General features: G+C 33.3%; 2 protein-coding genes and 1 non-coding gene across 4 annotated transcripts in view; 1 reads left to right on the top strand and 2 right to left on the bottom strand.

Annotated features, from left to right (window-relative positions):
• The window catches only part of Recql (RecQ like helicase), a 33,468-nt gene extending 27,540 nt beyond the window's left edge, over positions 1-5,928 (top strand). Inside the window, exons 9-15 of the mRNA XM_076854168.1 lie at positions 240-388; positions 470-587; positions 1,034-1,172; positions 2,808-2,899; positions 4,028-4,247; positions 4,608-4,737; positions 5,334-5,928. Of these exons, the coding sequence (XP_076710283.1) occupies positions 240-388; positions 470-587; positions 1,034-1,172; positions 2,808-2,899; positions 4,028-4,247; positions 4,608-4,737; positions 5,334-5,483 (998 nt within the window). The 3' untranslated portion in view covers positions 5,484-5,928. The remainder of the gene's footprint in view (positions 1-239; positions 389-469; positions 588-1,033; positions 1,173-2,807; positions 2,900-4,027; positions 4,248-4,607; positions 4,738-5,333) is intronic.
• LOC143398761 (small nucleolar RNA U13) lies at positions 2,638-2,735 on the bottom strand. The gene has a single exon (XR_013091352.1). It is a non-coding gene; the product is annotated as a small nucleolar RNA U13 (small nucleolar RNA).
• Positions 5,435-13,424, bottom strand: part of Pyroxd1 (pyridine nucleotide-disulphide oxidoreductase domain 1) — a 28,484-nt gene continuing 20,494 nt past the window's right edge. Inside the window, exons 8-12 of one of the 2 annotated variants that reach the window (XM_076854170.1) lie at positions 13,001-13,136; positions 11,749-11,861; positions 11,025-11,147; positions 7,619-7,756; positions 5,435-6,802 (exon numbers count right to left, since the gene is read on the bottom strand). In XM_076854170.1, the coding sequence (XP_076710285.1) occupies positions 6,554-6,802; positions 7,619-7,756; positions 11,025-11,147; positions 11,749-11,861; positions 13,001-13,136 (759 nt within the window). In that variant the 3' untranslated portion in view covers positions 5,435-6,553. The remainder of the gene's footprint in view (positions 6,803-7,618; positions 7,757-11,024; positions 11,148-11,748; positions 11,862-13,000; positions 13,137-13,424) is intronic. The other variant, XM_076854169.1, reaches the window with a different exon arrangement.

Here is a 13,424-nt window from a genome sequence, read left to right as displayed (position 1 = left end):
GAAAACAGGTAATGGTAACTAAAACTGGTAGCTCAGGGCTCATTTCTGCTTTAGAGAAAGCTGGTGATCAAATCTTCCATTATACCCAAAAGTCAATAAATATATTCTTAGGGCCTTGGAATTTTTTCCACCTGTGTATTGTATTAATTAGTGGCTTGTGTGTGTTTTGAAAATGGTCTCTGAGGAAGGTACTATTTATGTATGTCTAATACATGATCATATTTTATATTTGGTTGTAGGAATCATATACTGTTTTTCTCAGAAAGACTCTGAACAGGTAACGGTTAGTTTGCAGAATTTGGGAATTCATGCAGGTTCTTACCATGCCAATATGGAACCAGAAGATAAGACCAAGGTTCACACAAGATGGTCAGCCAATGAACTTCAGGTTAAGATTATATTTTCAATAGAAGCCTAATTTAAAATATTTAAACTTGACTTAACTGATAGACATGTTAAAACATTTTAGGTAGTAGTGGCAACAGTTGCATTTGGAATGGGAATTGATAAACCAGATGTGAGGTTTGTTATTCATCATTCAATGAGCAAATCCATGGAAAATTATTACCAAGAGAGTGGACGTGCAGGTATGTAGAACTTACAACCAGAAGTTATTTTTAGAATACTTTTCTAGAAGACACATCATACACATTTAATAATTCTGTATTTTTAATCTTTATCAGGTAATACTTTTAGAACAATCTTTTTAGCAGATTTATTTTCATAGGGAACATGTTACTTATATCCTATTGAGGTGTTAAGAATTGTTTCTTGTGTGTACCAAGATAATCTGATACTCTGGACTCAACTAGGTCACTTAAGGGCACATTTTTAACTTAATATGATTGTTGTTCAGTCTTTTTAGTGATTTTTTTTAAAAACTTGAGAGTAGCTGTTAAAAATAATTTTCACATCTCTAAAATCTCTAGATGTAGTTTAAAACTTTGCCAGCCTATTTTACATATTTATCATTTTTTCATGTGTGTTTTTAAAATAAGTAATCATGCAATCTCACGGATTTCTCAAACCACAGGTCGAGATGACATGAGAGCAGACTGCATTTTGTATTATGGCTTTGGAGATATATTCAGAGTAAGTTCAATGGTGGTCATGGAAAATGTGGGACAACAGAAGCTTTATGAGATGGTGTCATACTGCCAAAACATAAGCAAGTAAGCTACATGTCTGTTTTAAAACTATTAAAGAAAAGCATGATATTAAATTGTACAATATTATTTGAATACTTACTAAGTAAATTGGTATTAATACCCAAATCTGTAAAAGCAGATATTTGGAAGCAGGAACCAGTGTATCAACCTTCTAATGATTTTTATTAATTCAAGAAAGATGCTCTATCTAAATTAATTGTTTAGCTGAAGATTTTGATACACATTGACAATGAATTGAAGCCTTTTTCCTCTGGCAGTGTGGTGTAACAGCTACATGCTATAATAATTTTGAAAAGGAGTATTGGCCAGGCATGGTGGTACATGCCTGTAATCCCAGTGGTCAGCAGGTTACAGTAGTAGGGTTGAAGGTTCAAAGCCAGCCTCAGCAATTTAGCAGGGTTCTAAGCAATTTAGCGTGACCCTGTCTCAAAATAAAAAAGGACTGTGATGTGGCTCACCAGTAAGCACCCCTGGGTTCAATCCCTGGTACCCATCCCCCCTGGGGTGGGGTGGGGAGAAAGAAAGAAAGAAAAAAAAGAAAGGTGTATGACAGGTATTTTGAGAGCGAAGCTCAGTAACGTGGGCCATTATACCACCCAATGTGCAAAGGAAATAATTGAGGACAAGGTCATGTTTCACATTATGAAATAAATATAAATCTATTTAGGGTAAATTTGGTTAGACCATATAGTTTCCTGATGGCTTCTAGATCTTCATCCTCTTTGTACTTTTACTGCACACAGAAGGGCTCAAAAATGTTGAAATGGAGAATAGTAACCCAACGATGATAGAATATAGCATTTTCTCTGAAATGTATGCTATAGTAATCTAATTAAGAGAAATAAGAAAATGAAGATTTCTTTAAAGGTCCAGCAGACTTTCATGAAACATATTTTGAGGTTTAGACTAAAACATCAATAATTTAAAATACAAGTAACTACTTTTCTGTCAAGATCATTTTCCCAGTAGTTCTAAAATACTGATCTCAAAACCAAACAGATAACTTCTTAAACATTATGTTCAAGAACATAATGAAAAAAAGCATAAAATATGTAGTAGGCAAAGTGGTCCCCCATCGATGGCCTTGTCCTAATCGCTGCAACTCATGTCTTCCCTTACATGACAAAGGGGAATAGGGATTAGTTTAGATCATATGGGTAGGTCCAGTGTAACCACAAAGGGCCTTCAAAGTGGAAGAGTTAGGCAGAGAGGTCAGATTGATGTGATATGAGAAGGCTTCAACCCACTATTGCTGGCTTTGAAGATGGAGGAAGGGGCCAGGCAGCCTCTAGAAACTGGAAAAGCAAGGGTACAAGTTTTCACCTAGAGCTTCCAGAAGAAATGCAGCTCTGTTGACACTTTCATTTTGACCCAGTGATACCGGTGATAGATTTCTAATTTGTAGAAATGCAAGAATAATAGAATAGGTAACTATTCTCTGAAGTAGTGATTTCTCTTTTTTTTTTATTGTAAGAAAGGTACTGTACCAGTGTCACAGGTTTAAAGGGAGGCACATCTCAGGATAGTGCAGACACTTAGTCACCATGCTCATGAACCAAAAAGGATCCTGAAATAGTAATTTTTAAAAACTTTATTATTAGATCATTTAATAATCCATACCTCTGAATTTGTTTGCAGATGTCGCCGTGTATTGATAGCTCAACATTTCGATGAAGTGTGGAATTCAGAAGCATGTAATAAAATGTGTGATAACTGCTGTAAAGACATTTGTAAGTGTGTATTTTTAAACCTTTGTAGGCTAATGTATACAGCTAGGATTAAGTAAGGGAAGTATTAGACCCCCATTGGATTAAAAAGATAAAACAAGTTATGACTAGAATTTTCCAGATTCAAAAATAATGTCTTGAAGTAGGTAAATATGCACAATATAGCAATATAAGTATGGGACATGTGAAATTTTTTAAAAATAAGGCAAAATTTGATTCTTCTAAATAGAAATACTGTATATTTGAATGAGCTATGGGCTGGGGACATAGGTCAGTTGATAAGAGTGCCTTCCTTGCTTGTACAAGGCCCTGGGTTCAATCCCCAGCACCACACACACAAACACACACACACACACACACACACTAAAAAAAAAAAAAAAAAAAAAAAGAATGAGCTAACCCTATGATAATCTCTAACATTTTGTAGTCACTGGGAAGAAAATATAGTGCAAACAGATTTTAGCAAAATGATGAACTACTCAGTAAGACACTAACTTAGTGGTGTCTTTTTCATTGTGTATGTATGTGTATGTTGTTCTTGAAAAGCTAAACTAATTAGTTCTTCATACAGAGCCTCATTTAGTTCTGATGCCTTGGGTGGAGGTCACTGCACTTTTAACTTTGCAGCTAAAGAAAGTTATTTATGAGTTTATTAGATTATCTTAAACTAACCAAGTTAACAAAAATCTGATATTTTAGAGTGCCAGCCTCTTAACAGTTGGGAATATTTGTCCAGAACATTTTTGGCATAGGAACCCATATTAGTTTTTAGAAATTGGCTTAATGAACACGAATCAGATAAGTAAGTATGAGGAACAGACTTTCCTATAACATATACCTTTTAATAACTGTCTGGTGGACACTTTATGCTTTCTATAGTACTGGTAGCCTGGTGATAACCAGGGCATTTTCTTTACATTACTATAAATCCTACAAAATGTTGGTTTAGTAATAGAGACTTGAGGAACAGCCTCATCTTAATTTAGAACACAGTAAAAAAAATAAATAATAATGTTTAAGAGTGGCTCACATTGATAACTAATTTTAAACCAGTTTAACCACTTACGATAGCCTATCCTTGCTCTTGTTTTGAAATTCCAATTAGCTATAACCATGTCTCTTTCATTGTAGCATTTGAAAAAAAGAATATTACAGAGTACTGTAGAGATCTAATTAAGATCCTGAAACAGGCAGAAGAACTGAATGAAAAACTCACTCCGCTTAAACTGATTGATTCTTGGATGGGAAAGGGTGCATCAAAACTGAGAGTAGCGGGTGTGGTTGCTCCTGTACTTCCTCGTGAAGACCTGGAGAAAATCATTGCACACTTTCTTCTACAGCAGTATCTTAAGTATATACACACCCATTTCTTGTCCTTTCATGTTATCTTTATGTTTTTTTAATTATAATAGAATAAATGGCTTTGTAGTTATTCATGTCAACTTTAAAATGCTATAGAAAACAATTTACCTAATGAACAAACTCAAACCTTGATTGACAGTGTAAGTCAAAAAAGTGCAAAACTATTTTTTATAAAGATTATATTTGTGCTCATATAGTATAATTGTGCTACTGTATAAGTATTAGAAGTATTTTTATTATTTCATAGTTATTTAAAATTGTAGTTATTTCTTTTAAAAATTTCAGTTTGTGATTCCTGTGAAGTTTTCTGATTGTTGGCCTTTATCTTTATCTTTATCTTTATCTGCAGAGAAGACTATAGTTTTACAGCTTATGCTACCATATCGTACTTGAAAATAGGACCTAAAGCTAATCTTCTGAACAGTGAAGCACATGTTATTACTATGCAAGTAAAGAAGCGCACACAGAGCGATTTCAAGGTAACTGACTGGCTACTTTCCGTTTTTATGTGCTTAAAAATATATGAAAGCTTATGGGATGTTTTTCTGCATTTCTCTCCTGTGTTCTGGTGAACACAAGAAGAGAAAAATCATTTTCTTCTTAGATTCTGAGTTTGGAAGAGAGAGAGTGTAACTTTATTTTCTGTGGAGATATTAAGTAGAATAATTTAGACTACCCAACATAGACTAGGAGTTTCCAACCTTTGGAATGTGAATTCCATTTTGAACTCCAATTTTGGAGGCCCACTTCCCTCCTGATACTGGTTGTGATCAGCAATGGTTAGGAAATCTGTCTATGCTACTCCAGAGTTACAAACCCAATACTGTCAAACCTGCAAAAGCATGCCAGGAACCACCGTGTCTCAGGACACCACAAGTTTTCTTTAGGTTTGTTTTCAGACAACATGGCCTCTTTATATTAGGCTCAGATTGAGGAGAATTTTGGAGGTGAAAACTAGACTCCTGGATGAAGAATAAGCTAACTGATACATAAAGAATATTTTGAGATTATTAATCTCATGAGAAACTGAAAAGCTGAATTTTTACCAGGTTGCTTGCTTTGTTATTTTTTGTAGGTTGAGACATCTGAAGCTTATCATTCTGAACAAGCTGATAAAAAGGGGGAAGGAAAAACTTCAGGTAACTTCCAGAAGTCCACAAACATGCTTCAACAGTCTGGTTCTAAGAATACAGGGGCTAAGAAAAGAAAAATTGATGACGCCTGAAATAACTATTACGAATTTTCCACAACAATAACTGTTTATGCATGTACACATCATTATTTTTGTAGTTAATAGTTTATTTTAACAACAATTTCACTGATACTTTATATAGAGAAAACTATTTTTAGAGCTTATTTTTGTGAAGATTTGAGAATTTGAGACCTTTCAATAATTAGGAATCAAGAATTATATAATTTTACTGGGGCTGGGGTTGTGGCTCAGTAGTAGAGTGCTTGCCTCACACATTTGAGGCACTGGGTTCAATCCTCAGCACCACATAAAAATAAATAAACAAAATAAAGATATTATACCCATGTATAACTAAAAAATATTTTTAAAGAATTATAATTTTACAATATAAAACAAGAAATACAAGTAATTTTTATGCAAAATTTTACAAATACAAAATAACTGACAATAAATTCATCTGGCTTTCTTACAGTCTTTATGAGTTGGTATACCTAAGTGTATTTTTTTCTTTTGATGTAACTTTTTGATGGCACTATTAAACTGACACAGGCTCATCACTACAAGTGAGTGATATCTGAAGCTGAATAATGTAAATGATTTCATCAGGTTATAAAAAAATCTATAATTCAAAAAGAATAAGGCATCAATATAAGTAATATTAGCAAATAAGTTACAGCTACATCTCTATTTCAGGGAAATGAAACTGTAAGCTTTCTTAAACTATATCCCTACTTTGACATTTTATAGTCAAAAATGGATCTGGTCTATTAGAATACATTTTGGCTAAATAGATAAGTACTTGGTTAAATTTGCTCCCAAGCTAAATCATAAGTAAAATGTTTAAGTTCAAAATATAAAAATGTGTAACTTAAAATTTCTTATATAATAAGGGGCCAATTTTTTGTTAGAAACGTATCTATAAATAAATTATATGAACTGATTTCGTCTTTAGAATTGTACTTAATACTTTTCCCACTAACATCATTATAACTTCTATATATAACTTCAGTGTGGCCATCATTAGATTATTGCAATGATTCACTTTACTGACTTCCAGTTTTCCTCATTTGGACCTTTATATGGTTCTTGAAGAAATTTCCATTTTAGTCAAAATAATCTTCTATATCAATATTTGGATCTAGAAGATCTTCTCCATATGATGAAAGATCCATTTGGTTTAGAATTAAATTTTCAAATGTTTCCTCTAAATCAGTTTCACCAATTAAGACAGCTCCCATCATTCGCCCATTTTGCATGACGACTTTGACGTATTCTTGTCCTTTGGTACACCTCAGCATTAATTCATGATCTGAACCTAAGCCCTGTGCATTGTATTTTCCCAACAATACAACCTGTATATGGGGATAAAAAAGTTTCTTGTGAGTACCTAATAGGAAACATAAAATTGTGCATTTACTTTGGGTCAAGCTAGAATAGCCAGCAGAAAAACTGTTCAACAAAATTTTAGCAGAAAATGTCATTGGGGAGGATCCCAAAGAAAACATTCTAATGTTATGCATTTATTCTACATATAACACTACCACATAATCTGCACTAATATTGAAAGTATCAGTGAATATGTTAATGTATAATATTAACATTAAAAGTGTCTAGAGAATATAAGGGGATGTACTTTATAATCTACATGAATATTAAAAATGTCTAGTGAAGAAATACATGATATGTGAACTATATTCGACTGGAGTCATTGTTTAAAGATTGAAAAAACTGAGAGCTTTCATGGACAAATTATTTAATCTCTCTGAGCCTTACAAATGTATTTTTCCTTATATATAAATTAGGAAGGTAAAGACCTGCTTTGGAGTGATGCAAAGAGAACTAAAACGTACAGGAAAGAAACTGGTTCATTATTGAGTATGACAGCTAACAGGTGAATCTCAAATAAAACTTAGAAATGTACAATAGGAAATAAATCTGGAGAGTTTTTTTTTTTTTCCCATCTTAACTGTAAAACAATATAGTAACACGGTAATAATAAAGATTAGGAATTAAAAGCAATTCTAGACACTGACTGGCAAGAAAGAGAAAATGTCATTTTTGTAAAAATGACTGAAACCAGGTAAATTTTTGAGTAAGAAAATGAGATGATCAATCATATTTATGTACTAGATTAACAGAAAAAGCAATGATTTCCTTAATTATCTTACCTTATAGTTAAAAAATTTTGTTACATGAGCAAATAGTTCAAAGCTGAAATCCATGTCAATAGAGTCTCCCAAACTAGCTGCAGCCATGCATTTTGCAGCATACCATCCCATCTGTCTGGCCTGGGTCCACAACCTCATCTGAGACAATGAAAAAATGTTATACATTTTAACATTTTTGAAAATGTTATCATTTTAACCTGTACATTCCTTTAAAGAGGGTACAATGTTTGATAGTTTTTCAGATCAGTTGGTTCTGGCAGTTATCATCTTACTGAAGCAGTTACCTGTGTACACCAATTAAACTGACTTAGGTAACTGTTAATTAATTTACTGCCTCAAAAATTAAGATACTGGTAAATAGAAGACAACAATGAGTGGCAGGAACACGAAACTAAAGAGATAATTCTATTGATAGGACTATGTGCAGGCCCGCCACATGCTTTCTCTTAAAAAGCAAATGACATGAGGACATTGTGGCCCTGCTCTGGCTTAAGTCCATAGGACATATTACATTCCTCAGCAAACAACCTGTTATATGTGGAGCTGCTCTTTTAAGACTCTTGATTGTAAGATTCCTCACTGCTGAGATGAACACAAGTTACCCTGAGGGGGGACTTTTATGACCTTCATACAGACCAAAAATTCCAAGACTCGGGAAGATAGGCTTATTAAAAAGCAAAGCCCACTGACCATAAAATCTGCAAAATACAAGTTTCAATTAGAACTAGTCAGCACAGGCCAAGATGACCAAGAGTTGCCATTCAATCTTTAGCATGTAATTATAATGGTAAAATTCCCACCCTGTTCCAGGGATTTCACTTGGTTACCTGTGGGTAAGACCATGCATGGTAGGGATTAAAAATTTGATGTAATCCTAATGTCAGTTAAGAATTGAGAGGCCGTAGGACAGGTCTCTTTAGAAAATTCCTTAAGACCTCCCAATAAAACTAGGGAAAAAGGAGTGCCACATCTCTCTCTTCTTTGAGATGATCCACCCGCTTCTTTGAGGGTCTTTCCCTGTTCCTCCAATAAACTTTGCTATGTATACTTCCACTACATTTCGTGTCCTGCTTGCTTCACATTTTCTTCTGCAAGAATACAAGAGCTGAGAGACACAACGTGACCCCTGGCCTATTACAGGTAATAGTATGACACCAATTACACGTATATTTTAATAAAACTTCTACTAAATATTATGAAAATATTTCAGGTACACTGAAAATGAAATTTTAATTAACCAGTCCCCACATCAAAGTTTGTCTTCAGAATTGAGAGAGATGCCAATCTCTGAAAAATTTGGTCCATAGTCTAGTAACCTTTAGATTTAGGCATCAGATGGTTAAAATCCTACTGTACAGTTAACCTATGGTCAGCCAGATACAGATATTTGTCAGCTGGTGCCAGCCCTAAGGTATATCAGATTTCAGCAGTCGATTCTGGAAAGTCATGCAATGTCATCTCTTTGACAGAACTAATTTCCCCTTTATTGTATTTTTATTATATTTCTATAAATTTTGGAAATCCCTGGTATAACAGAAAACACTGGCCTTGGGAGTAACAGTAAATGTGAATTCCATTCTTCTACACATTTATTTATCTTTTCAAGCCTCAGTTTCTTCACCTGAAGCATAACCACCACCACGTGCTACATGGCTGTTCTCCAAGGAGAACAGGTTGGCCTATAACAGGCAATTTGTTTCCTTCTACACCTCTGTGTGTGCATATGTACCTTAATACTGACTTTTGTGTGCAAAAACAATACAATATAGGCATGAACTTTGAGCATTTCTAGAAGTGACTTAAAAAATCTTTATAAACAAGGTAGGTTTAATGAAGTAAAAAGGTGGAATATTGTAAGAAATCAGAGTAAACTGAGCACAGTAATAGCTGGACAATGGCTATAAGAAGTGGCCTGCACTATCATGTTGCTGGGCCATTGTGTAATCCAGCCTCAATATTCCTTGAGTTTGCATCTTGGGCTATATAAAATTAATATTTTATTGCTTCTGCAAATTAAGAAATGGAATCTATTAGATTTACTCAAAATAAGAGATGTCTGTTTATTTTTGAATATTTCTGTTTATTTTTTAATAATATCAGCAAAAGCAGTCCCTAACTCACTGAGACCCTGTCTCTAAAATAAAATAGAAATAGGGCTGGAGTTGTGGCTCAGTGGTCAGTTTTAATTCCCAGTACCACCCCCCACCAAAAAAAAATTGTAACAGTTATACCACAAAAAATGACAAAGGATGATGGAGAAAACTGAAAAGAAGCTATGTTGAAAACAAGAAGACTGACAGTACTGATGTCTCTGTTCTACATTAAATAAAAAAATGACACTGCCTCTTCAAATATGCAGTGCTTTCCACTACATTACACCCTATAGTTAATCTGAATGAATAATAGCTCTAACCAAGAACTTGTCTTTTTAATTAAGGTTCTTTTATCTGTAATATGTATCTTATATTTATCCCTTCTAACATAATCTCCTTGTGTTTTTAATTATCTTCCTCTAGTATTATTATTCTCCCATTAGAAGGAAATAGGCTAGGGTGTGAGGAAAGGAGGAAGTGCAGAGTCAGTTGGGAGTTGTCAGGTGGAGGAAAGCAATTCACTATAAGAAAATTCATCAGTAATGATTACCATAATAGAGTTACCCAGGAATAGGAGGCTTTATGTAATCTATGATCTGAGTCATTTTCATTGTTTAAATTAAAAGCTCTGCTATGGTTGTGACTATATGGTTGTGACTAGCCACATGTAGCTTTTAAATATAATTAAGAGTAAATAAAACCAAAAAGTTAAGTTCCTCAGTCATATCAGCTATACTTAAAAGTACTCATGTGACATGTGCTGCTAGGGGCTGTCAGATTAGACAGTACAGAATTATAGAATTTCCATCACAGAAAGTACAATTGGACAGAACTGATAGGCATATGAAAATGAAAAAAATACTAGCCCATAATTTCTTTTAAATTAAAAAATATCTCAGCTTGAGCTTTGAAGTCAGACCTGGATTCTAAGGCTGACTCTGGCTCACTTTACTGATATTCTCAACTTCATACCCCTTCTCAGTGGATATCCCAGGAGTGAATGGAGATGGAAACATCTGCTACACTGAACTGTGTGAGGCTTGATGTGAGAATAAAGTGGTGAAACAACAGGTGTTCAATAAAACTATGGAAAAGGAAAAGAAAATAAGGTATCTCAATCTACTATTATATAACTTACCAAAAAGGGGGAAAAATCTAGTTTTATTTTTTTAACATCAGAAAATGACTATGATATAAGAGTCCTCCTTAAAGTAGAAAAGCTGGAAAATTAAAAAGTTGGACTTGTTGATAGCAACTGATTTATTTTCAAGTGCATTATCTAACAAAACAAATGACCATAAATGGGAGCTTACCTGCTGCCAGACTGGGCTAGGTTGCCAAGAGGCGGTGCAGATGTCACCTGCAGCATAGATATCAGGAAGGGATGTGTGCATATGGTCATTCACTTTCAGGCCACCATCTTCTCCTAGTTCAAACTAAAAATGTTCCTTATAAGCAATAAGTGTTGAGAAAAATGAAACAAGTTTTTCATTCTAAAGTAAAAGACCAAGTGAAATTTTTACTCCTTGGTGTGCTGATCTTTAATGAGAAAGTGAAAAGCAGCTGCCAAATTTAGACACCTAAACTGAATTTCCAGGGATCAAATTCCTACTAAATACAGAATCAGAAAAAATTCTTAGAATTTCAACATCAAAAATAATCATATGACTAATTACAGAAATCATATTACATAATTACAGAAACATTCCTGTTTTTATAAGCTTTTGCTACATAGCAATCAGTAAATAATTAAAAAAGAGTCTATAAAATTCACATTTGAGAATTCATAGAAGATATTAGTCTCTTACTAATGTTTAGATAAATTGTATGTTATGTACCTTGATGACATTATGCTGATACTAAGTATTTTAAACAATAAAGAATACTGTAAATCAAAGCTTGGCTATAAACCAAACTGTTTTCAACCATCTTAAGTTATATGTTAATACTAAAACAATTTTTCATGCTTGAGAGGAAATCTTCATAGAAGTTAATACTTTAAAAATAATCATAGTTGGATCAAAAATTTTATCTTACATTGTTACCACTGAGAAAAGGTTCTATATTTGGTGTAACTCCTGTAGCACTGACAATGAAGTCACAGCCGTATATCTTTTCATTGGTCAATTCCACATACACAGGCCACATCTCTTAAAAAAAAACAAAAAACAAACAAAAAAAAACTTTATTCTCAGATATAATCACCAGCAATTATTCACAGCATTACATGAATATAACAACTAGAAATGAAGAAGAAAGAGGGCCGGGGTTGTAGCTTGGTGGTAGAGTGCTTGCCTAGCACATGTGAGATACTGGGTTTGATCTTCAGCACCACATAAAAATAAATAAAGATATTGTGTCCTCTACAACAAAAAAATGGAAAAGGAAAAAAAAAAGAGGGAAATGAGTTTAGAATAATACCCTTGAATAATTTTTATAAGGTACTTTTTTATAAGGTACATCATCTTTTTTGGGGTATAATTACAAAAAACATGGCATTCTACATGTTTTCCTTCAAACTTGGACATATACATTTTAACAAAGTAAATTTAACTGATAATCACTTCCTAAATTATTTCCTTGAAAATTTTCATTAATATTTTATACTGTTTGATCCAACTAGTTTATTATTTTTAATTTTTATTTTTTTTTTTAGTTTTTTCAGCGGACACAACATCTTTGTTTGTATGTGGTGCTGAGGATGGAACCTGGGCCGCACGCATGCCAGGCGAGCGCGCTACCGCTTGAGCCACATCCCCAGCCCCCCAACTAGTTTATTCTTCAGTGTTTTTCTTCATAGTACATAGTTCATCTTGAACACTCCCTTTTCCTATGGAAAAACTGAAAAGAATTTGGAGCAGGAGAATTATATAATCATATATTTTTTCAAATAATGCACAAGAGTGTAGAATAGTAGTTTTCATGGGAATGTGGAATAGGACATAGAAAATCTATATCCTATTCCTAAATACAGAAATTTTCAATCCGATTAAGGGAAATCACTTTACCTCAACTAAGTTTAGGATTTAAAAAAAAAATTATTTGTAATATGCTTTGTTTTGAGCTGTAATATATTGATTAACTCGTTGAGCTGAGACAAGCACTGTGTAAAATTTAAAGCCTTATATAATTTATTAGAAATTTTAAAGAATAAGTAGTGAAATGAAATGACTTAATGTTATTCAATTATGGCGTTATTTTTTACTTAAATTTTATATGGAAATCTGAAGTTTTAAAATATAAGACAGCAAGACTGTATTCCTTTAAAATAAATGGTTATATATTTTACCTTTATCACTTTTAACTGATTCATTATGATGGTCTCTTGGGAAAGTACAGGACTTTTTCTTTAGAATTCTAAATTCTTCCTGAAGATAGATTTTCTTTACTTCACACATAGTTTCAATATGAATTTTACGAGAAAACTAGAAGTAAAAAGAAAAAAAAAAGGTTACTTTAATACTTCAAGAAACTAACTTGTGTTACTGAAGATGAAGAAAATAACTATAATACACTTGCAGAAACATAGAGGGGAAAAACAATACTTAGATATGAATTACTTTGGATATCCCCAAAAAACCTCTCCATTTTTGTGCATAAGAGGAATGAGCAGAAATGTATTCAGTGCTTTAAAGAGACCTAGCACTTGCACTGGCAAATAGAATGGAGGGGATGCTATTCATTCTTAGCCAGATAATTACACATGCATAGTT

The sequence above is a fragment of the Callospermophilus lateralis genome, chromosome 4, assembly GCF_048772815.1.
Source record: "Callospermophilus lateralis isolate mCalLat2 chromosome 4, mCalLat2.hap1, whole genome shotgun sequence".
NCBI lineage: Eukaryota > Metazoa > Chordata > Mammalia > Rodentia > Sciuridae > Callospermophilus > Callospermophilus lateralis.
Note: the sequence above shows the minus strand (reverse complement) of the source record. Positions and strands in the feature narration are given on the sequence as shown.